The following is a 25577-nucleotide window of genomic DNA, read 5'->3' as shown; positions in this document are numbered from 1 at the left end:
TATTATGATTTGGGCTTTTCAAGATCATTGGTGCTGCGATGTTGACTTGTTCCATAACCTTGACCTTTGATCTAGTGGCAATGGCAACTTTTCTTGAAGAAAAAGATGCAATGTTTATTTTGTATGAAGATTTGTAGTTGTTATAAAGAAAGATGTCAATGTATCCCTGTCTTAATGTTATAGATGATGTGACCATGACCTTGATGGAAACTAGGACATGTAATGGCCAGGACCAAAAACCAGGATGGCACTTGTTCTACACCGGTGAAGGGCCAGGTCAATCACAGCCATCTTTATAAAAACCAAGGTATTATATTACTTTAACTTTTATTTGGCTTGTAGTAAACAACTCACAAATATGATAGAATGAATGATTGACCTTGACCGATTTTTATGGCCATAGGTGCAAAATATGTTGTGTTGATTAATCTGGAGGCTGTTGGTATGTTTGGTCAGTAGCTTGCTAAAATGATGAAATATGGTACTATTCTGAAGAAATGTGATATTTTTTCTCTGAAGACACATGAGACTGTTAGGATTACAGTTAGTAGGGATAAAGTACTGTCAGACTGTCTGGATTGATAGTAAATGTTTAAATGGCCAATTCACTGATATATCTGTTGTATTGTATTATAAAATAGATTATATATTAGTGTTTTAAAAGTATATGTAACATGACCATGTTAAAGAGTCCGATGTGGGATACATTTGCCAACATTGAATAATAATATGTGAGCAGAAGGGACCAACTCTATATCCTGTTTCTTCTTTTGAATAACTACTTGTTGAGGGGGGATTGTATGATAGCTCATGGGGATAAAGAGATGTCAGGCATCAAATAATAAGAGTTAATTATATTTAGAAGTATTGGAACATCAGAGCAAGTTAATGTAAATACAAAATAATAAAATGGGACACAAATATCAAATATGTTTGAATTATTGACCTTAACCTATCATCAAGGTCATATGGGTCAAGTTTTTAAGAATCTTCATTGACCCTAAACTGCTGATAGGTCACATGGATGAATGAAGTAAATTATCTTCTAATGAATTATTGTCATGGTAAATTAGACCTGTAGTTTCAACTTAATCCAAAAGAATCCTCTTTATTTTTTTTACATATTTTTAGGGTCAAAGGGGCTAGATAACTTGAAATATTTAAACTGGCATTTGTGAATAACCGAGATGGCCAGGGTCAAAATTGGTCAGTAACATTTATGGAAAATCAGTAGTATCTTCTCATCATTTTATTAAACTGCAGAATCAGTGGACAATACAGGCCCATTTGGCATATTTTTCTGCATTTACAGTTAACATTTTATAGTATTCTAATCCTTGATTAGTTGAAATGTTGGGAACCTTAGGCTTTGTAGAAGTGCTATTCTTTCAACACATTTAAAGAAAACATAACAATCCTAAACTAGTTGGATATATAAAATTTCAAGTGTCCTATAGGACCCAGTTCAGTTTTTGAAAGTTTTAAAGAAGCAAACTGAGTACAAAGGTGTGAGAAATCACTTCTATAGAAACCCTTGGACAAAGTCAATATATCCCCAAAAAGAATATTTTGCCAAGTTTACTTTGGATTCGATACTCGTGCATCTGGTGCATGTCTTGTTTTCAAAGGTTTCATGAAACAATTTACCATTCAATGAACAGTTGAGCTTTTAAGTTGCATGTCACCTGTACATAATGTCAGCTGTTATAAGCTATACAAAGTAATGCATATTTTCAGTTAGCATGACTGGTTTTAATTTTAATATGGTTTATTCAGAATGATGATTTTGACATGCCATCATTATTTTACAGGGTTGCAGCAGTGTGATGTTGAAGAACAGTTGAACTCTTCTACACCTATAAAGAAAGGGAATGTTTCGTCATCCTCTTCAAAGTTTGGCAAAAGATCCCGATCCTCGTCTCCAAGGCAACATGATTTGTCCTCGCGACGAAGTCCTAGAAGTGGTGTCTCACAGGAACTGTTGTGTCAGACAGAAGTATTAGTCCCTTCTGTACATCAAGTTACTGATCACTTGTCACAGAAAACTACAACACCATCGACAAAGCCTAAATGGAAGAGGAAATCCCCTGGTGATACAGTACAAAGTGTTCCTAAGAATTCTTTAAACCAGGAGGACCTTAGTGATTCTCCCAAAACTGCCTCTCTTTCTTTAAATATAGACTCTAAGTCAGACAGAAAATCTGAAAATGGAGCTGCTCCTCAAGATGTAGGTCGAATTTTTGTGTATCAGAATGTGAAACATGCTATCAGTGGATTACCTGGTGATACAGGGATATCTGGAGGAACAAGTACGCCTATTGTCTGTATACGGGACGTATTGCAAGGTGACGAGGAAGCAAAATTGGTGGGGAGTGGCACCCTCAGAGGAAGTGAACTGAAGAAACATTTGTTAAAATCTTTCATTACTCCAGAGATGGCAAATGAAGAGCCGAACATTGTTGGGAGCAAGAAGAAAGTCTCACCTAAACAAGGCCCAGTACATTCACAAGTGAAAAATGAAAATCGTGAATCTGTTAAATGTTTCACAGAAAAGCCTCTTAAGACTAAGGTTTTTACTAAATCTTTGTTAAAAGATGTGGAAAAGAAAGAACAAAAAAAAAGTATTATGTTATTGAAAGAATGCCCTCCCCAATCTCCATCCAATGGTGCCAAGTCAAGTCCCACTCCAGATCAAGTGGAAAAAGTGAAGACTAAAAAGAAAAAACGGTCACCTTCTTCAACAATATCTACGGATACTAACAATTTGTCTGATACCTCTGCTACAGAAACCAGACTTCAAGGTGACTTAGGGTCCATAGAGATAACACTCAACAATGGAGATCAGTTACAGATAGAGACAGGATCAGATGAAATGAGTGGCAGTCAATCTACATCTCCCACACCTCCGAGGGATGGAGATCTTCGACAGGGTAGAAGGATACGTTCTCCCAGTGTGCGTTATGCTGACGATATGATTCTATTCCCTCTCAAGTCCCCAAGAAAGTCACCAAAATTGGGGAATGCCAGAGATGGTAATAGTCCAGAAGACAGACAAGATAAGACACCAGAGGGAGAGAAACCTTTCAGGTTAGAAGGGGAGAAAGTGACAAAGACTGCAGAGTGTCAGACATCGGAATTATATGCATTGTTAACTAAAACATTGTCAAATGACAAAATCATAACTCCCTCACGGCGAAAGTCACCAGATACAGCAATGGTGAATGACAAATCTCCGAGAGTGAAAAAAGTCACTGGTGCTGTAAGAGAGATCGATTTTAGTGAAGGTGTGAAAAATAACACCCGTGATAGTCAGATACAGGTTCAGATGGAGGAACATTTAGCTAACGTTCGCAAGGAAGAATTGATGCGTCTCCGAAATGAATTCAATATGGATACTGATGACATATCTTCTCAGTCTACCTCTGCAGTTGCTAGCTTCAAAAGAGATAAATGTAACTTCAAAAGTGATTCAATGCAAAGTCCAGATATTACTTCAATCTCGAAACAAAAAATTACAAATAAAAACATATCCAAGCAAAGTGATTCAAAGGTTGGGGACTCCAAACCAAAAAAATCTGTCAAAAAGGAATCCAAACAAAAAGTGCCCAAGCAAGCTGATTTCAAACAAAAAACCGTTCTTAAAAGTGATGAAAAACAGATAACATGTAATTCAAAAACTACAGATTCACAGCAATGTGTTACTAAACAAAGTGATTCTAAACCTGAATATAAGGAAACAGACTTGGAACACAGGAAGAAAAGTACAAACAAAAGTGTTCCGAAAGCAAGTGTTTCCAAACAAAGTGAATGCAGACTATTAGACTCCAAGCAGTGTGATTCAAAGCCATATGATAACGAAAATTCTAGTAGAAGTGTCTCAACAGATTCCAATGGAGAATGTTATGTCAAAATGGAACCCAAGAAAACCTGTGATAAAATTGATTCAAAGCATAAAAGCAAAACCAAGAACAGCTCCAAACACTTGCAGGACAATAGTAACAACTTCAAACAAAGTGATTGTGTGAGAGATAATTGGAAACATCAGAAAGACATAAATGGTAACTCGGAGCGTACAGGTGACAGTAGCAACTTAAAACAAAATTTGAGCAGTGAAAGTGATACCAAAAAGCTACGTTGTGATAATGTGAAAGTTGATTCAAAAGAAAGTTGTACAACGGCTGTAAAAATGGACTTAAAAAGACCAAGTGGTGTAAAATGTGAGTCGCAACAAAATGCTAAGACAAAACGTAGTCCTGATAAGAAAGATTTTAGTATTAAAGTTAAGAAGGATCCTGATCAGGACAAGGGAGATTTGTGTGAAGCGAGTGATGTGAAGCAGGAATCTATTACACCAACTGACAATATTAAAAGTGATGAAAGCCAGAATACTGTGACAGATGCTTCGGAATTGTGCAATGAAAAAGAAGTGGTAGGTAAATCTGACAGTCTTTCCTCACAAAGATCAAAGTGTTCGAACCTTTTTAGTCTTATATCGCGCGTAAAATCCAATTTGGAATGCTCTAATCCTCTACCAGAGTTTCTGAATTCACCTTTTTATGAATCAGCTCAGCCTGGTGATGAGGAGGAGGATGCAAGTGATGAAAGTTTTACAGCATTAGATAAGGACGATATAAAGTTAAAAGATAAGGATAGCAGTTCCATCAGTGAAAAGCTTTCTACCAAAATTCCTGACAATGAGGCTGGATCTACCTCAGCAAAAGACAATTGTACCGAAAAAATGCCACAATTGCGCAAAAATGACCAGGACAAAAACTCATTAGAAGATTTACTAAATTCTGGCAGACAAGAAGAAGAGAGCCAAACACAGGAAAGAGTGACAAGGCGTTCTCAGAACAAAAATCAATCACCAGGTAGGGTAACTCGAGCACAGACTTCTCCAGAAAAGACACCAATCAGATCATCAAGAAGGTACAATTCCCCAGATAAAAGCACTATATATCCTGCAGACGTAATTCTAGTCAATTCTGCTACCTCCTCATCTGATAATGTCAAACCGGAGTCCGCAAGGGGACAGAAATTGGAAGAGAAAATGGAAGATACTCAGTCTGGAATGGTCACATCTACAGATGCTGATTCTACCACAGACGACTCGCCAGCAAGGAAGAACATCTTTGATCTGTTAATGGGCTCCTATACACCAGATGAAAAGGAGGGAGATGATGAGGAAGGAAATGATGAGGAAGAGACAGAAGTATTGAAAAAACAAGATAACAGTGATTCTGTAACAGAAAAGTCCGTGTCAACAGGTTATGTTGATGGTGGTAAGATAGGTTCCAAAAACGATTCCGATGAAAGTCAAACAGATTTGCAAGCTGCAGATTCAAGCAAGAAAGAATCTGCAGTCAGCTTACAGGAACCTGTAAACACTGTAGATCTGACATGTGATGAGGATTGTCTAGATTCCATTTCTGATGATATCCAGGGAGACCAAAGCAGACTGAAGTCTTCTCAGAGTGGTCTCGCATCTGCCTTCAGAGGCAATCAGATTGGGTCGTCTACAACTTCTATCATCCAGCGAGGTCAGACAGGATATACTGGTCATGATACTCCAGAACGCCCTAAGATCACTGAGCCTAGACCTCTAGATGTCCTGAAAAGTGTGGAGATGGATACACCAGATAAGATGTCCGCCTTTCAGAGCAAATCTCTAGATGACTACCTTCAGAAGATGAAAAAGCAGGATACTCCTGTAGACCAGGAGGAGGAAGAAGAAGAGGGGGAAGACAATGATGATGGTGAAGAGCAAGGAGAAGAAGAAGAAGATGAGGGTGAGGTAGAGGAGGAAGATGATGAAGGTGATGAGGATGCTGAACAGAGGGAATTTGAGGAAGAGCTGGAACCAGACTTTGACGAGGTTGATGGCATGGTGTTTGTGTCTTTCCCATCAGAGGAAACACTTAATGCTCACATAGAGGTAGAACGAAATACCAGGATTGGGAAAAATGAAAATCTGTTACTTGGAATATCTCGGTTAAAGAATCTCCGTCAGAAACGGGAACATATACAATCAAAGTACAAGAAAAAAATTCATAGGCTGAAGGCATTAAAAGCTCAGGGTCAGATGAATCAGAATTTACGTGGGATGCATAAGGCTCTTGAGAAATATCAAAAGTTGTACAGAACAGAGTTGTATATGATTCTGAAATCAAAGAATAAAGATATAAACTTTAAGTCTCCACAGAAAACATCAGACATAACAAAAATCAAAGGGTGGAAGAAAAAATTTGGCAATACTGAGCAACTCGCTGAGGCCACTGGCTTACCCATCTCACAGGCAGGGAAACTCCATTGGAGAACAGAGGCTCGGCTTTTGAAAAATCTCAAACCTGATGAACTAAAGGAGATTGGACTTAATCTGAAGAAAAAGCGAAGGAAAAATCTAATTTTCACTATCAGGAAAGGTATGTCAAAGGGAGACAACCGACCTGATAGAAATGAGGATGGAGCTGAAGAATATGAAGATGCAGACGGAGATGGTTATGACAGGGAAGACAATAGTGAAAGAAATGAAGATGAATTCAGAGACGATGTTGACAGAGATGATAGCCTGTTTGATGATTTCAATATATCACCGGAGAAAGAAAAAAAATCTCAGTACATGAAAAAGCAAGAAAGACTAAAGAAAAGACTGATGCTTCAGAGCTTGAGTTTTGGCCCAGAGGAAGAAACGATAATTCGTAAGCTTGGAGGGCAAAGATCACTAAGGAAAAGTATCCTTGGTCTTACCTCTGAGGACCGAGCTCCAGTACTGGAGGAGGTGACAAAGGGGAAGCGTGGAAGGAAAAGGAAAGGAGAGGCCATGACTCTCACAACAGTCTCTCAAAACATGGCTATACAAGCTTTGGCTGCTTTAGATAGTCGTTTTGTCAAGGAAAAGCCAAAACCTGCTGCTGTCTCCAAGGCAGTGATACCTGTGAAGGATGAACCGTTAGACAGGCTTGGATTACAGGAGGATGGGGATAAAGATGATGAGTGGCTGCCCCCACAGGAAGGCACCAAAGACAAACGCATACGAGGTAGAAAGAAGAAGAAAAAGTTAGCTCACAAGATCAAGGAGGAAAATGAAGTGCAGTGTGATCAGCCAGGTAAGGTATTTTGTCTGTTGCCATGGTAACGTTGAGTGCTTAAGGTCATTCGTCAATGTTTAGTTTGTCACTAGGCATGTAGTGCATGAGATTTTTATCGTATATCTGGAGAAGTCGGGGATGATGCGAAGTCACAATATTTTATTGGTTAGAATTTTTCAGTTGATATTTCAATTGTTGAATAAATTTTGCGAAAAATAATGTTCATTTAATCCAATTGAGTAATGAAGGCAATTCAAGGAGTCCCCAGTATGTTCAAACCTTCCTAGAACTAATTTGACCACACCATGTGGAGATAATGCATATACTCTTTAAAACAAATCAGTACCAATGTCCATCTTTGCTTCTATGTTTAGAAAAGAATCTGACTTCTTCACATATTTATTTGAAATAAATTTACTAACCATAAAATTTAGATAAACAATTATTGCATAAGCTTAAAAAATTACAAGAAGACTTTGATGTGGATGCAAATATATGTTTTTATTTCCCTGCCAGGGGAGTTAGGGTTGGAAGGATGAGTTGGGTTGGGGAGAAGGAGCCTAGGGTGTTACCCATGTTGATCTTGTCCAAATTTGATGTCATCAGGGGTAGCGATTACATTTTATAAGTCTTTTTAGGTATTTTGGTCACAGTTTATACCAATTTTTAGCTATTGGAATACCTGGGATTAATTTGTGTGACTATCCAAATGTCAAGATCACTAATAAGAATTCATGAAGTCATTGAAAAGATTTGCATGGAGGTAGGAATGTCTCAGACATTTGTACAGGTTTATGGATATTGCAGTATGCTAAAGGTATGATAAGCCGTTACCCCAACTTGAGGAACATGCAGTTTCTTAAATGCTCAGGGAAAAAAGTGAAAACATTATACATATTGCTGTGTAAGTTTTGGAATTCAAAATCAGATTACTTTTCAGTAGAACCCACTTAATGTCATCTGGTAATGTCACATTCCTGTTAATATCAGGTTTTCTTGAAACACTGATTTCTTCCCTGTATATTCTATCCCTATATGTGATCCAACATCTGATAATGTCACTTAGCAATGATGCCCCATTATGAAGCCTATACAGTTATCAATGAATAAACTATATAGCAAAACATCAGCTGATGACATGATAGTGTCGCGTATGAATCAGACCATGTGTAAACTATGAATCTGACATATGATTGTTCACTATAATTTATGATAGCAGTTTAGATATTTGAAATAAACAAACAAAATTTAAAGAAAATCACTGTTATTATGGGGAAAACAAATCAATTAACATTGTCTTCAAACAATTTCTGTTAGATTTGGCGCATCAGAAAATTAACTTTTGGGTTTAGATGTCTGGAAAAATTGTGCCAACTGTTAATGTCACGTTCTGCTTATTATCACATTTCTCCTTGACCAATGAAAAATGATATTAAGTGTGTTTCACTATATTGGAAATGGTTATGGGTGAGGGATTATGTAGTTTGTTATAGAAAAAGCTGGGGAAAGAATATGGAGTTCTACACAGGTTCTTAAGTGTAAGAGATAACAGAGATCTTATGTCTACTAGGTACAGAGTCTATTTGTCTTGTATGCCTGTATTTTATATTTAAAGCAATGCATGTATCTTCTTAGTAGGCACATAAACATAAGGGTGATCACTCCAGAGTTTAAATTTCATTCTGTAATTATGACCTTGCTTTTCAAAGGCAAGTTAAAACTCGTCTGCAAAGGTATGCAGATCAGATGTTTGTATTTCATGACTTCACTAGAAGTAATTTGTTATTGTAAATTAAAGGCGTTTTGAATGTATTTGTTCATTATCCACACGTAGAGTGTAAGTTATCAGCTGTTTTCAAAATGCTACTGGAATGTATAGGAAGTCAGGTCAGAACAAATGTAGACGCGTATAATATTCACGAAATATTCCATGTTTTATTTGATATCAGCCTTACAAGTTTAAATATAATCGACTCTAATGTAGTTTTTACATTCACAGTCCACTTTATCACGTATCAAGTTAGAATTTTCTGTTTGAATGCACAGCGCAGTACTGTACTGGATAATCAGTGTACACCAGGAAGTGTTATACCCAATAACAACAGTAGGAAATGTCCTACAACTACACAGTATTTAGGGTTGTAACATTGGAATGTTCTTTGTTCTGTGATATTCAAGAATGTTCAGGGTTGTAAGATTGGAATGGTCTCTGTTCTAACATTAATGAGTGTTCATGTTTACAAAACCAAAAACTTTGTAATATTAATGATGGAAAATGATGTGGTTTTAAATACTAGAGAGTTGTGATATGAACACTTGAGAGGATACGAAATGTGTTGTAATATCGACATAATTGTATATTGATAATTAGGATGTTGACATTAGAGAAGATTGTAATACTAGATAGTGACAATGCTAGACCTTATAGTTTCATGATATTAAAAGTATATTAAATATTTATGCTCCGACATGACAGTTCAGTTGAGAAATATTTGTGTTCTGTATCGTAGGTAATACGTGTATACTTCACCATCAAACTCCAGTGAGTTTCTATATATAGCTATCAGTGTTGTTGGAGATAAGTACTACACATCCATGCTGTTTTAGTTCTGAATATATTGTGTCGTTAACATTTATTTCTATATCATTAGAGAGTGACTGGACTGATTGATATGTCTCCGAGACTATTGACCTGTGTTGTATATATAGAGTCAGGTGAAGTGTAAATAGACTCTCCTGGTCAAGTGTATACACAGCGATATGCTTCACCTGCTACAGAACTGGTAGTCAGTTCACCAGTCACTGGTATAGCAGGATTATTGTCACACAGATAAGAACTCAAAGGATGTCTGGTGTGTTACCAGTAATGTTATATGTGTTCAGTGTTTCACTGTTACCGCGGGCGAACTTTAATCAAAATAAAACTTTCAGTTTATTGATTGACTATATTTTTATATGTTGATGATTTTTTTAAAATACAGAAATCCGAGGATAATTAACTAGAAATACAAAGGACACGATCAGGACCAAGTGGCCAGTTTGATGAATAAAAGGCATTCAAGAAATATGGGATTGAGTAGGTAGGGTTTTACTGTAATAGTTAAATACAGCAACATATAATAGATGTAAAGTATTAAATTAGGGGAAGATTGAACAGTGTGTGTTGTATAAGGGGAAGATTGAACAGTGTGTGTTGTGTGATTGGAAGATTGAACAGTGTGTGTTGTATGAGGAGAAGATTGAACAGTGTGTGTTGTGTAAGGGGAAGATTGAACAGTGTGTGTTGTGTAAGGGGTAGATTGAACAGTGTTTGTTGTATAAGGGGAAGATTGAACAGTATGTGTTGTGTAAGGGGAAGATTGAACAGTGTGTTGTGTAAGGGGAAGATTGAACAGTGTGTTGTGTAAGGGGAAGATTGAACAGTGTGTGTTGTGTGATGGGAAGATTGAACAGTGTGTGTTGTATGTTGAACAGTGTGTGTTGTATAAGGGGAAGATTGAACAGTGTGTGTTGTGTAAGGGGTGATTGAACAGTGTGTTGTGTTGAAGTGTGTGTTGTAAGATTGAACAGTGTGTGTTGTATCAGGGGAAGATTGAACAGTGTGTGTTGTATAAGGGGAAGATTGAACAGTGTGTGTTGTGTAAGGGGAAGATTGAACAGTGTGTGTTGTATGAGGGGAAGATTGAACAGTGTGTGTTGTATAAGGGGAAGATTGAACAGTGTGTGTTGTGTAAGGGGTAGATTGAACAGTGTGTTGTGTAAGGGGAAGATTGAACAGTGTGTTGTGTAAGGGGAAGATTGAACAGTGTGTGTTGTGTGATGGGAAGATTGAACAGTGTGTGTTGTATGAGGGGAAGATTGAACAGTGTGTGTTGTATAAGGGGAAGATTGAACAGTGTGTGTTGTATAAGGGGAAGATTGAACAGTGTGTTGTATAAGGGGAAGATTGAACAGTGCGTGTTGTATAAGGGGAAGATTGTGTGTGTTGTATAAGGGGAAGATTGAACAGTGTGTGTTGTATAAGGGGAAGATTGAACAGTGTGTGTTGTGTAAAGTGAAGATTGAACAGTGTGTGTTATATGAGGGGAAGATTGAACAGTGTGTGTTGTGTAAGGGGAAGATTGAACAGTGTGTGTTGTATGAGGGGAAGATTGAACAGTGTGTGTTGTGTAAGGGGTAGATTGAACAGTGTGTGTTGTGTGATGGGAAGATTGAACAGTGTGTGTTGTATGAGGGGAAGATTGAACAGTGTGTGTTGTATGAGGGGAAGATTGAACAGTGTGTGTTGTATAAGGGGAAGATTGAACAGTGTGGGTTGTATAAGGGGAAGATTGAACAGTGTGTGTTGTATAAGGGGAAGATTGAACAGTGTGTGTTGTATAAGGGGAAGATTGAACAGTGTGTGTTGTATAAGGGGAAGATTGAACAGTGTGTGTTGTGTAAAGTGAAGATTGAACAGTGTGTGTTGCATGATCGGAAGATTGAACAGTGTGTGTTGTGTAAGGGGAAGATTGAACAGTGTGTGTTGTATGAGGGGAAGATTGAACAGTGTGTGTTGTGTAAGGGGAAGATTGAACAGTGTGTGTTGTATGAGGGGAAGATTGAACAGTGTGTGTTGTGTAAGGGGTAGATTGAACAGTGTGTGTTGTGTGATGGGAAGATTGAACAGTGTGTGTTGTGTAAGGGGAAGATTGAACAGTGTGTTGTGTAAGGGGAAGATTGAACAGTGTGTTGTGTAAGGGGAAGATTGAACAGTGTGTGTTGTGTGATGGGAAGATTGAACAGTGTGTGTTGTATGAGGGGAAGATTGAACAGTGTGTGTTGTATAAGGGGAAGATTGAACAGTGTGTGTTGTATAAGGGGAAGATTGAACAGTGCGTGTTGAATAAGGGGAAGATTGAACAGTGTGTGTTGTATAAGGGGAAGATTGAACAGTGTGTGTTGTATAAGGGGAAGATTGAACAGTGTGTGTTGTATAAGGGGAAGATTGAACAGTGTGTGTTGTGTAAAGTGAAGATTGAACAGTGTGTGTTGTATGAGGGGAAGATTGAACAGTGTGTGTTGTGTAAGGGGAAGATTGAACAGTGTGTGTTGTATGAGGGGAAGATTGAACAGTGTGTGTTGTGTAAGGGGTAGATTGAACAGTGTGTGTTGTGTGATGGGAAGATTGAACAGTGTGTGTTGTATGAGGGGAAGATTGAACAGTGTGTGTTGTATGAGGGGAAGATTGAACAGTGTGTGTTGTATAAGGGGAAGATTGAACAGTGTGGGTTGTATAAGGGGAAGATTGAACAGTGTGTGTTGTATAAGGGGAAGATTGAACAGTGTGTGTTGTATAAGGGGAAGATTGAACAGTGCGTGTTGTATAAGGGGAAGATTGAACAGTGTGTGTTGTGTAAAGTGAAGATTGAACAGTGTGTGTTGCATGATCGGAAGATTGAACAGTGTGTGTTGTGTAAGGGGAAGATTGAACAGTGTGTGTTGTATGAGGGGAAGATTGAACAGTGTGTGTTGTGTAAGGGGTAGATTGAACAGTGCGTGTTGTGTAAGGGGAAGATCGAACAGTGTGTGTTGTGTGAGGGGAAGATTGAACAGTGTGTTGTGTAAGGGGTAGATTGAACAGTGTGTGTTGTATAAGGGGTAGATTGAACAGTGTGTTGTGTAAGGGGAAGATTGAACAGTATGTGTTTTTTAAGGGGAAGATTGAACTGTATGTGTTGTGTAAGGGGAAGATTGAACAGTGTGGGTTGTATAAGGGAAAGATTGAACAGTGTGTGTTGTGTAAGGGGAAGAATGAACAGTGTGGGTTGTATGAGGGAAAGATTGAACAGTGTGTGTTGTGTAAGGGGAAGATTGAACAGTGTGTTGTGTAAGGGGAAGATTGAACAGTATGTGTTGTGTAAGGGGAAGATTGAACAGTGTGTTGTGTAAGGGGAAGATTGAACAGTGTGTTGTGTAAGGGGAAGATTGAACAGTGTGTGTTGTGTAAGGGGAAGATTGAACAGTGTGTGTTGTGTGATGGGAAGATTGAACAGTGTGTGTTGTATGAGGGGAAGATTGAACAGTGTGTGTTGTATGAGGGGAAGATTGAACAGTGTGTGTTGTATAAGGGGAAGATTGAACAGTGCGTGTTGTATAAGGGGAAGATTGAACAGTGCGTGTTGTATAAGGGGAAGATTGAACAGTGTGTGTTGTATAAGGGGAAGATTGAACAGTGCGTGTTGTATAAGGGGAAGATTGAACAGTGTGTGTTGTATAAGGGGAAGATTGAACAGTGTGTGTTGTATAAGGGGAAGATTGAACAGTGTGTGTTGTATAAGGGGAAGATTGAACAGTGTGTGTTGTATAAGGGGAAGATTGAACAGTGTGTGTTGTATAAGGGGAAGATTGAACAGTGTGTGTTGTGTGAGGGGAAGATCGAACAGTGTGTGTTGTGTATCTGTTGAAACAACGGTCGGTTATATACATAACAAGTTTCAATTGTATTGTTTAAAATCAAAGGATGTGAGGTACATTTTGATCAAGGTCAAAATAGACAGTTTAAGCTAAAACAATCTGAATGATCATGATTTGGTTGAGTTTCCATTAAGCTTACAGTAATTTGCAGTCCTATTTAATGGCAAAGCTTTTAAGAAGTGATAATGACTTATATTCAATGTCGCAATTTGACAGAAATATCTTAGTGGTAATAGTGATGTTTCATATTCAGCCTTGAGTTTGGCATATGACATGTGACAAAATTTGTGGAAAGAATTGACATTATTTAAGGTCATAGAAATCTAAGCTCCGAGGCCTAATGTTATAATTAGCTAGGAGGTCCCTAAAATTTACCACTTCTTAGTCCTACAGTTTGGAAAGAATGACAAGGCTACTTGGAGTTTGGATTTGTATCCTCCATGGTAGCTCAGTTGGTAGAACAGGAATTATCCTACATTAGATAAGAAATGTATGGATCAGTCCCTACTTGGGACAGTTTGTGTTGAGATCATGACCTGACACTGTTGTCATGATCTTTATTTGGAAAGACATTTCATCTCATTAATGCTCTAGATTACGTAAGACTGGCCTTCCATATCTTGTTCAATGAGGTGGACACCGTCTTCATCTCGTTATCATTTGCTCTAGATACAATAAAACTGGCCTTCCATATGTTGTTCAGTGAGGTAGCCACCATCTCCTACATGGAGAATCTGCCTCTTGATGAGGTAAAACCCCATGTAACAAGCACTTGTTGGTCAATTTTGCCTATGTCATATTTATGACAATCAAACAATATTGACCAGTTGGTCAACTTGTCTTTTGCATAAGTTCTTATAACACAAGTTAAGGAATGTGGTGTTTCCATTGACAACACAATAACCTTATCATATTGTTCTTATAACACAACCAGTAGAAGATTAGAATGTGACGTTTCGATGACTACACAGTCACCTTCATCTTATAACACAACCAGTAGAAGATTGGAATGTGATGTTTCAATGAGTTCAAGTGAAGGTCACCTTACCATCTTACACACTGCAAACTTCAGTGCTAGTACACTTAACACTAGTCATTGGTCTGATGATGGTAACCATGTAGTTATTGAAACGTCACACTTCTACTGGTTGTCTAATAAGAACTTATCCCATGGAAATTACCAACCTAAACAAATCTCTGAAATGGTCTTGTGCATGCTAATTCTAAAACAAATGATCACCTGATTAGATCATACTTGGTAAGTCACAGATCAGAGAAACAAAATCTGACTGAGGATGTTGGTCATGATAATGATGTTCAGTATATAAGGATCAATATTGGTGTCATTGATCATGTGACACAGTAACTGCTTAACGGGATTTGTGTTATAATACATAATACGATGCTCAAAGTTGTGTTTAAGGTTTCTGTCTACTAAAATGACAGAAACAACTTAAATTTTGGTCAATGTTAAATGTCAAACGGTTACAATCGATAAAAAAGATATGTTCACACATGCTACTAGGTGTTTAGAGGATTGGGAAGATTTCCAGGTCCACAGCCAATCAAAGAAAAGCTGGGACAGATAATGATTAATGTTAATTATTTTATAACATGTTAAATTTAAGGGGAGGGGTGGGGGGATGGTAGAGATGGAGGGGCAATTATGTATGTACAATGAAAATATATAGTGTTGTCGTTATTCAAGCTTCGATATGTTTAGTGTTCACCAAATATTCACAGCACTAGACTTTCACATTGCCCAGACTGCCTAGGGCAGGTCAGATCTCATTTCGGGCAGGTCAGTTACCTCTTGTGTTTTATTAACCAGGCAGGTTGAAAATGATTTTATTTACAGAAGGTTGGTAAATTTGATGTGAAGTCCATGCCATGATTGTCAATATAAAAATAACTCACTAAACTAAAGTAGACTACCTTGTGGACAGTACATTGTATGAGGTTTACCTGTCTAATTAATAAAGGTCATCAACCTGTCATATTTCAGGAGTTTAGATACCATTATCATAACAAAGTTTAGTAGCAAGCCTTGTGAAGATAAATCTGTTTCATTCTCTGTTTAGGTTCAGATAATAGAAAAAACACCTATGAGTTGGAGAAAGGAGACAAAAAAGTAGCATGGTTTTAAATATTTTCAAATTGCTCAACTTCATTTTTTTTTTGATAATCAAAAAGCCTAGAATCATGATATTTGGATTTTAAGTTTTTGGGATGAAGACGTCAAAATTAAAAAAAAATATATAGACACTGACCCATATTCAAGGTTACAAGGGTCAAGTTTGTTTAAACATTCAAACGATTTCTTCTGATTATTCAATGTTTCTTCATAGTGATTTGGCTTTTAAGCTCCTGGAATTAAGCATCACAGAATTTTTAAAAAGGAACTACTTTGACCAATATTCAAGGTTTGGAGGTCACAAAGGTATAATTTGTTCAAAAGCGTTCAGTCAAGGTTAAACAAAAGCCGTAAAATAATGATATTTGGCTGGTTGAGTTGCAAAATAAGAATTACTTTGAACTCTCTCTATTCAAGGTCACTCTTAGGAACTCCTGATTAATGGTTGTCTTTTATCAGTCAATTCAAACCAAGGCAGCTGGTCTGAATTGTATAAAGGTGGAGTGACTAACTCTCCTTTACGGGGTCAGTACAGTACTAAAGTGTGATATTAAGTTATTTTCCAGATAATTTTTCATCTTTAAAATAGGAAATGTAGTAGTTGTTTTGCATAAAGTAATAACTTTTAATAATGCTTTTGTTTGTATGATAATACCTTGATACTTCCTGAGTTTGTGATCACAGGTAGACGGAGATCTTGTGTCAAATTTTGGTCTGGTTGTGTATATATAGCCCATGATTTATGACCTTTTTTCTCCACACTATATTTAGTAACTTACGAATTCATCCAAGTGGGAAGTTACTAACAATGTACACATGTCCTCTAAAAACCTTTGATAGGGATGGAGCCACAAGGCATGTAACAATGTTTCTGTGGAAGGAGAGCTTGTGTTGTATATTATAACAGTTATAGGGCACAAGGCATGTAACAATGTTTCTGTGGAAGGAGAGCTTGTCTTGTATATTATAACAGTTATAGGGCACAAGGCATGTAACAATGTTTCTGTGGAAGGAGAGCTTGTGTTGTATATTATAACAGTTATAGGGCACAAGGCATGTAACAATGTTTCTGTGGAAGGAGAGCTTGTGTTGTATATTATAACAGTTATAGGGCACAAGGCATGTAACAATGTTTCTGTGGAAGGAGAGCTTGTGTTGTATATTATAACAGTTATAGGGCACAAGGCATGTAACAATGTTTCTGTGGAAGGAGAGCTTGTGTTGTATATTATAACAGTTATAGGGCACAAGGCATGTAACAATGTTTCTGTGGAAGGAGAGCTTGTGTTGTATACTATAACAAGTATAGGGCACAGGGCATGTAACAATGTTTCTGTGGAAGGAGAGCTTGTGTTGTATACTATAACAGTTATAGGGCACAGGGCATGTAACAATGTTTCTGTGGAAGGAGAGCTTGTGTTGTATACTATAACAGTTATAGGGCACAGGGCATGTAACAATGTTTCTAGGGAAGGAGGGCTTGTGTTGTATACTATAACAAGTGTAGGGCAGTTATAGGGAACAGGGCATGTGTTTCTAGGGCTTGTGTTGTATACTATAACAAGTGTAGGGCACAGGGCATGTAACAATGTTTCTGTGGAAGGAGAGCTTGTGTTGTATACTATAACAGTTATAGGGCACAGGGCATGTAACAATGTTTCTGTGGAAGGAGGGCTTGTGTTGTATACTATAACAAGTAAAGGCCACAGGGCATGTAACAATGTTTCTAGGGAAGGAGGGCTTGTGTTGTATACTATAACAAGTGTAGGGCACAGGGCATGTAACAATGTTTCTGTGGAAGGAGGGCTTGTGTTGTATACTATAACAAGTTAAGGCCACAGGGCATGTAACAATGTTTCTGGGAATGGGGCTGACAGGTAGGTTAGATTACAGGTCGTGTGCATGAACACAATATGGATGTATGTTTTTAGGATTAACATCAGTGTAGCTTACATAGTTTTTTGTGTATGACACGATCGAGTTATTATCCCCTACACAATGAAGTTGGCGGGGGATATTCAAATTGGTTGTCTGTCCATCCGAATGCTACTTTCCACATTATATCTTTTGAAGGACTGGTTTGATTTTGATGGCACATGATTGGTACACTTTTTACCTTAATTCCTTGACCAAGTTCAATTAACGGCGAATTCCACTCATAGTTAATGAGGCTGCTGTGACCTGATTGGCTGATACCTTTCAGCACTCTTACTAAAGGCTTTCTACATGTTATCTTTTGAAGAAACAAATGAATTTTGATGATGCTTTCTTGGTAAACTTATTTCATAATTTCTTCGCTCAAGTTCGATGAACTGTGAATTACGTGCATATTTAATCATGATGCTGTTACCTGATTGGTTCTTGAAACAGTCTTGAGGATTGCTTCCTACACTTCTTTCAAAGGAATGATAAATTGTGTTAGAAGACTCACTAAGCAGACTTATTACCTTAACCACTCTCTTAACTTTGATTATTGGCTAATTCTGCAGATATCTAATGAGGCAGGCGTGTCCTGATTGAATTGCACTTGATATCTTCTGAAGTAATGATAAGATTTAGATGGGACTTGATATGTACGTTTACTATATATGGAGACTAATCAAATAAGGCTGCTCTTACCTGAGTGTATGATTGCTTTCTGCAGGACATCTGAAGTTATAGTAACTTTCATTTTCCAGCATTCAAAATGAATATAGAGGTATGATAAGCTGATTTTAATATTCACAGTATTATGTTACTGAATAGTTACTATATTGATCACTTTTAATTGGACTTTGTACTGAACATAAACAATGAATGGTTTCCATAGTTTACTTTTCCATGTTGCTCACTTAAAATGTATATATTTTGCAAACAAACATGGGCGGGGAATCTTGATGACTATGTCCTGGTATTTATATGGAACAAATTAGGTAGATCATGATGTCCTGTGGTAATGTGCTTTTAAATACAGACAATATCCTAGCTACCTGTAACAGTGGATAAACAAGTTCATGCATGAGTGATCCAGAATTTGTTTATGACTTGTGTTGTAAAAAATATATGTGTGATCCAGACTTGGTTTGTGACATGTGTTGTAAAAAATACATGAGTGATCCAGACTTGGTTTGTGACTTGTGTTGTAAAAAATGCATGAGTGATCCAGACTTGGTTTGTGACTTTTGTTGTAAAAAATACATTGGTGATCCAGACTTGGTGTGTTAGTTGTGTTGTAAAAAATACATGGGTGATCCAGACTCGGTTTGTGACTTGTGTTGTAAAAAATACATGAGTGATCCAGACTTGGTTTGTGACTTGTGTTGTTAAAAAATGCATGAGTGATCCAGACTTGGTTTGTGACTTGTGTTGTAAAATACATGTGTGATCCAGTTTTGGTGTGTGAGTTGTGTTATAAAAATACATGAGAGATCCAGACTTGGTTTGTGACTTACCAGTGAACTAATGGCTAGACAGAAACCAACTTACTTGTCAAAGAAAAAGTTATAAATATGTTTATCTCCAGGCAAGCATTACCTGCTCAGTGTTTTTGTCTACTGTCTATGATTAGTTTGAAGTATAAGAATAAGTTATTAAAACAGGTACGGTAAGACTGGAATCAAAGGAAAGCATCCAACCATATTTCATAAATATCCTTTTTCTTAAATCTTTCTTCTTTTTATTTATTTGGAAGATGGTTCAATTTTCTTATTTATTTACAGGTATGATATGACTGACATAAAATCAAAACATACAACCGTGTTTCATTGCTGTCCTACATTTTTTCTTTTGTTTATTTGGAAGTTGGTTCGAGTTTCTTTAGTCACCTCTTTTTCAGATTCCCTATATTTAATCATCAAGATTTTACAATGCTTATCTAATCATTTTTCACACTTTGTAACTTTTGTTTCTGTAACACTTTAATGTTTCCTCACTAATCTGCCAAATGCTATGCTGTTTTCCTTCAGGCTTTTGTAGTGTATGTTCCACTAGTTTTCACCACGCATATACCACCACTACTACTAACCCACCAACACCACTACTACCTTACTGCCGGTCCAGGCCAGGTATGACCTCACCACTTCCTTCAGCAATTATTATGTCAACATAATGGCAGTATTAGGGGTATAGCTATACTATTGTGATAACATTGACCACTTACATGTATTAAAAATCATAATGTACTTGTGATGGTTTTAATGATAAAAGTACATATAAACTGGTATATAGAAAAATTAATGAAAACATAAGTTCTGCAGATGACTTCCTATTTTTTCATTATCCGTTCTGATGGGATCAAATGTAACAGCTAGCAGTAGTGACTTAAGGATTCCCAATTGACACCAAGTAAAAAATGTTTTTTGATGTAAGACTTAAATGTTAGCTCTGGCCTATTTGTTAAAATTAGTGTTCTAGCAAAAATCCTGGAATATGATTATCTTATCGTTATGTCTTTTTAGTCTATTTGCTTTTTAGATTATCACCTATGTTTATGAAAGAACGTTTTCTGGATCATTATAACAATGCTGATAAGATAAATTCAGTTCATCATTATGAGACCTTAATGTGCATTCTTGCTCCAATAGTCTTCTGGCTTTCAGGGGTTAAGAATAGCATTTTCACTTTACCTAGCTCTGCACATCCATGCCTTAAAGTGTTACAGTAATTGAACAGAAGATGCTTACTGTTTCAGAAAATTTGATACTCTTCTTTTATTTTTACGTGTGTTAATTTTTCAGGACTTAATTGATGTTTTGCTCTGGTTTTATTGATTTTTAGAGAGAATAATATTTTTGTTGACATGGTTTAATTAGGTAGCAGACAAAGGCAGCGGTTTTTTCTTTACTTTAATGATCAGAATTAAGGGTATCATTTGATTTTCTTAATTAATGAAATATTTTGATAAAACTAGAAATCCATCATCACTGTTTTCCCATTTTAACTCATGATTACAATAGCTTTCCCACTAGCTCAAGACAATTGTTTTGAAATTTCTTGATGCAGTGTTATTAAAACACAAAAACAATAAAGCTGTTTCGTTTGATAAATTAAAAGCTGAGAGCATTATTCACAGTAGAAGAGTTTCTTCTTAACTAAAATTGATTGGCTACTAAATTGATACAGCTGTTTAGACACAGCAGTGAAACTTGGCTACATAACCGTATTGTTACAGACATCGAGTACCATCTATGAAGTGACTCATTCTAAGCCATGTTATTGGATGAACAACATCAGAATTATGCCAGTAAAGCTGCGTTGATCTGGTGTTCATATGATAAATCATGGTGTGTTAGATAATTGTGTAATTTTCTTGTATTAAAAATTTATATCTATTTGCTTTCTGTAATGTATAAGGGATGTTGATTCTACGGAGACATTGGTCCACAATACTACAAATTAAACAATATTATTACTCATCAGCCTCCCTAATTTTTCCTGTGAATAAATTTAGATACCCTGTCCTTATGATACAATCCATATTGTAAATATTCAAATATTCATACTTACTATGATGTGGTCTATTTTTAAAAATTTTTACTATGAAAATGTACATGGAGTATTTTAATTGCTGTTAACATCTAATTTATTATTTAATTATGGTTATAGCAAAATAAGAGCAAGTAGAATCTGTTAATCCTGTCAACATCTAGACTTTTCTTTGTATGATAAAAGTTTATTATAATTCTTGTACATTCTGATGTAATATTTAAATTTTAGTATGGGTTCTTGATATAGTGATATTGTAGCAAATATAGTGATATTGTAGCAAATATATTGATGTTGTAGCCAATATATTGATGTTGTAGCAAATATATTGATGTTGTAGCAAATATATTATTGATGTTGTAGCCAATATATTGATTTTGTAGCCAATATATTGATGTTGTAGCCAATATATTGATGTTGTAGTCAATATATTGATGATGTAGCCAATATATTGATGTTGTAGCAAGTATATTGATGTTGTAGCCAATATATTGATGTTGTAGTCAATATATTGATGTTGTAGCCAATATATTGATTTTGTAGCCAATATATTGATGTTGTAGCCAATATATTGATGATGTAGCCAATATATTGATGATGTAGCAAACTTTAAGGCTAGTACAATAAAACTAGTCAATCATGTCACAATTGCTTTATGTTGGTGGACTGTTGTCCGACTAAAAAATAACCCTTATCACTATTTATTTTCCTTCAAGGGAGACAACTTTCTGTTTTCAATCATATTAGCATGAATGACATTAGTATAAAGTATTCATCAATAGATTGATTTATTATTGTTGTTCTCCTTCAGTCCTAGCTTTTCTCTGTATCATTTTTTTATATCAGGTCTTTCATATTTACTCTTGGGTATCTCCTCTGTTACCGTACAATCATTCAAATTTGTGGGGATTTATTTTTATTGAATTTTTGGGTAATCTGATTCCTTAAATTCTTATGTCCACTAAAATTAGTGCAAGTAGATTTATTGATCTCAATATTTATCCATGAAATCAAGTACCAATGAATTACTATTTTAAAAAGAAAAAGAAAAAAAAAACCGAAAATTGAGCCTTTTAAAAACTTTTGATCTTACAGTAAGATATGCCCCACAACTAGACCTATCTGCTTGGCTATTTGGATCTTGTCCACATGTTTGAATTGTTCCTTGACTGAAGCATTCATATACATTATATAAATTCCTGGGACTACTGACATGTTTATTGATTAACAGCAGTCAACTAATATGAATAAAAATGCCTGAGTGATATTTCTGAATGATATGTACAATCAATCTGGCATGTTGTCAATTTTTTACATGTTAAGCTAATTTTGCTATGAAAAATTTGTGGGGTATTTTCATTTGGAAGAGGTGGGGGGTGGGGCAGAGCTCGAGTTTGTTGATTTCTTGTTTAAGCTATCAACAAATGTTCCTTTGACAAGTCTCAACATTAGCTATGTATAGTACACCTTTGCAACTCTTTTTTATTTTTTACTATTCCCCACATAATCTTTATTTGTTGTACAGGGGCAAATTTAAATTATTGTGTTTTAATCTAAATGGTATATGAAAACATATTTTTTTACTGATGGGCTAATTCCAATTTTACCTTGGCAGGCTGTCGATATGGATGTATCTGTCACCTGTGTAAGTTTGCGGAGTCGGCACCTGATCACGAGAGTGGACCGTCTCTGGATACACCATGTGATAAAGAGTATTGTCGACTGGGTTGTATCTGTGATAGCATTGGGGCACGGGGTCATGATCCCATGGAGGAGTGTCAAAAACCAGAATGTCAGAACGACTGTTCATGTATTAAAGAGGAGGACTCTGTGGAGGGAACAGAGGAGGAGAAACGGCAGAGACAGAAAGCAGCTCAGAAACGATTCGAGGCTTTGCCTCGTCGACAGTCCACATACAGACTTGCCAAGAACCTAGATGCTGTGAGCAGGAAAGCCATGCTGTATTACGAGAGCAGTGAGATGTATTGTACAGAACAAAGTACACGGAAACGCAAGAGTAAGGTAAGTAGTGTTTGAACACAGACACCAACAGTATTGATATACAATATCTATATCTTTATATTTACATTCTGACTTGTTTCTCTTAGTGGATCAAACAAATGAAAATGACAAACATCTGACTTTGAAATACAGCCATTAACTTGAAACAATCAGCTGATCTCTCACATAACGTATCAGTTATATTTGTACACCAAAAACTTTTTTTAAGTAAGAGTAAGCTCCCCTTGTCCAACATCACCAAAAGTGATTTAATCTTTAGTTATAGCATTATGGTCTGTTTACTGTGAAGGTTGTTTTCCAAGAATGAAAAATTGAGACCTTAAAAACAGTTCATGGTCAAATCCTTTATCCATTTCATTACCTTGAAGAATAATATGTCCTTTTGTTTAAAGTTTTTAATAAAACTGCAGAAATTTGAACTTATTTGAGGTTATTGTCCCTTCGAACTATGGCAGGGGGGAAAGTTAACTAACATCTACTCCAGAGATGTGGTACCTTCCTTATGTCATTTAAATTTGCGAAGTATGGATTTCATCACAGATTGCCAAGGAATTTCAAATCCTTGCAGTCAGATGGTTGTGACTGTATTAATATTTTCTGAGACTGATGATCACACTATGGTTAAACTTTTATTTTTAGGTCAATTTCTTTATCAGTTATCTGGTTTTGCCAAGAAAAGCTATTCAAGTCTAACATTGATGTTATAGAGTGATGAAAATGTTGAAAGCAACTTGGATTTCTGACTCATTTTGTACTTGCTTTATTGGGGTTCAAGTCACCTTCAATACTTCAGGGTTTAGGGGTTCAAGTCACCTTCAATACTCCAGGTTTTGGGGTTCAAGTCACCCTCAATACTTCAGGGTTTAGGGGTTCAAGTCACCCTCAATACTTCAGGGTTTGGGGGTTCAAGTCACCTTCAACACTTCAGGGTTTAGGGGTTCAAGTCACCTTCAATACTCCAGGTTTTGGGGTTCAAGTCACCCTCAATACTTCAGAGTTTAGGGGTTCAAGTCACCCTCAATACTTCAGGGTTTGGGGGTTCAAGTCACCTTCAACACTTCAGGGTTTAGGGGTTCAAGTCACCCTCAATACACCAGGGTTTGGGGTTCAAGTCACCCTCAATACTTCAGGGTTTAGGGGTTCAAGTCACCCTCAATACCTCAGGGTTTGGGGTTCAAGTCACCTTCAATACTTCAGGGTTAAGGGGTTCAAGTCACCCTCAATACCTCAGGGTTTAGGGTATAAGTCACTTTCAATACTTCAGGGTTAAAGGGTTCAAGTCACCTTCAATACTTCAGGGTTTAGGGGTTCAAGTCACCTTCAATACTCCAGGTTTTGGGGTTCAAGTCACCCTCAATACTTCAGGGTTTAGGGGTTCAAGTCACCCTCAATACTTCAGGGTTTGGGGGTTCAAGTCACCTTCAACACTTCAGGGTTTAGGGGTTCAAGTCACCTTCAATACTCCAGGTTTTGGGGTTCAATTCACCCTCAATACTTCAGAGTTTAGGGGTTCAAGTCACCCTCAATACTTCAGGGTTTGGGGGTTCAAGTCACCTTCAACACTTCAGGGTTTAGGGGTTCAAGTCACCCTCAATACACCAGGGTTTGGGGTTCAAGTCACCCTCAATACTTCAGGGTTTAGGGGTTCAAGTCACCCTCAATACCTCAGGGTTTGGGGTTCAAGTCACCTTCAATACTTCAGGGTTAAGGGGTTCAAGTCACCCTCAATACCTCAGGGTTTGGGGTATAAGTCACTTTCAATACTTCAGGGTTAAGGGGTTCAAGTCACCTTCAATACTTCAGGGTTTGGGGTTCAAGTCACCCTCAACACTCCAGGGTTACAATCAAAACTGAAATTGAAGCACAAGCAAATTAATTTGACTGGTCAAGAGTGTGTTTGAGGAGGAAAAATTGACAAATCACGGACTGAAACACTTCTTTGAAGGTTACAAATGAGTGACACCCAACTTGAACCAGTACAGCATACCATCATGTGACCTTGAGATTTGTTTAATATACATTGAAATGTCAATCTGGTTTTCTTGTTTGTTCACGAGGACATGGAACCTTCAGTTTTGTCATAAAATATTCCAAGTATGCAGTGATAGTGAGGGTAACCTCTTCGGTATTGATGATGGGCCGAAGTCTGGGGACTAATCTCTTAAGTAGGAACAGAAACATCCTACGAACAATCCTTTTTCTGAATTAATTTTCTTATACTATTGGTAATTATGTAAGATATTTATCATTAGCGAACATGTATAAACATGTGCTTGTGTTGTCTTTTATCTAAACTGGAAATAGTTATGATAATATTCTATGCTTGTCTTTATACTTTTCATCACATTGAAGCACAAAGGATACCTGCCTGTTGATACTTGATACATCTTTTGATATTTAATGACCAAAAATCA

General features: G+C 36.8%; 1 protein-coding gene across 1 annotated transcript in view; it reads left to right on the top strand.

Annotated features, from left to right (window-relative positions):
• The first annotated feature begins 222 nt into the window (after nucleotides 1-222).
• The window catches only part of LOC132544725 (uncharacterized), a 43039-nt gene continuing 17684 nt past the window's right edge, over nucleotides 223-25577 (top strand). Inside the window, exons 1-3 of the mRNA XM_060208373.1 lie at nucleotides 223-307; nucleotides 1812-7106; nucleotides 22757-23163. Coding sequence (XP_060064356.1) covers nucleotides 223-307; nucleotides 1812-7106; nucleotides 22757-23163 — 5787 coding nt within the window. The remainder of the gene's footprint in view (nucleotides 308-1811; nucleotides 7107-22756; nucleotides 23164-25577) is intronic.

This window comes from Ylistrum balloti, unplaced genomic scaffold (genome assembly GCF_031769215.1).
Source record: "Ylistrum balloti isolate Yb309-2 unplaced genomic scaffold, AGI_CSIRO_Ybal_v1 Utg369808, whole genome shotgun sequence".
In the NCBI taxonomy this organism is placed as follows: domain Eukaryota; kingdom Metazoa; phylum Mollusca; class Bivalvia; order Pectinida; family Pectinidae; genus Ylistrum; species Ylistrum balloti.
Note: the sequence above shows the minus strand (reverse complement) of the source record. Positions and strands in the feature narration are given on the sequence as shown.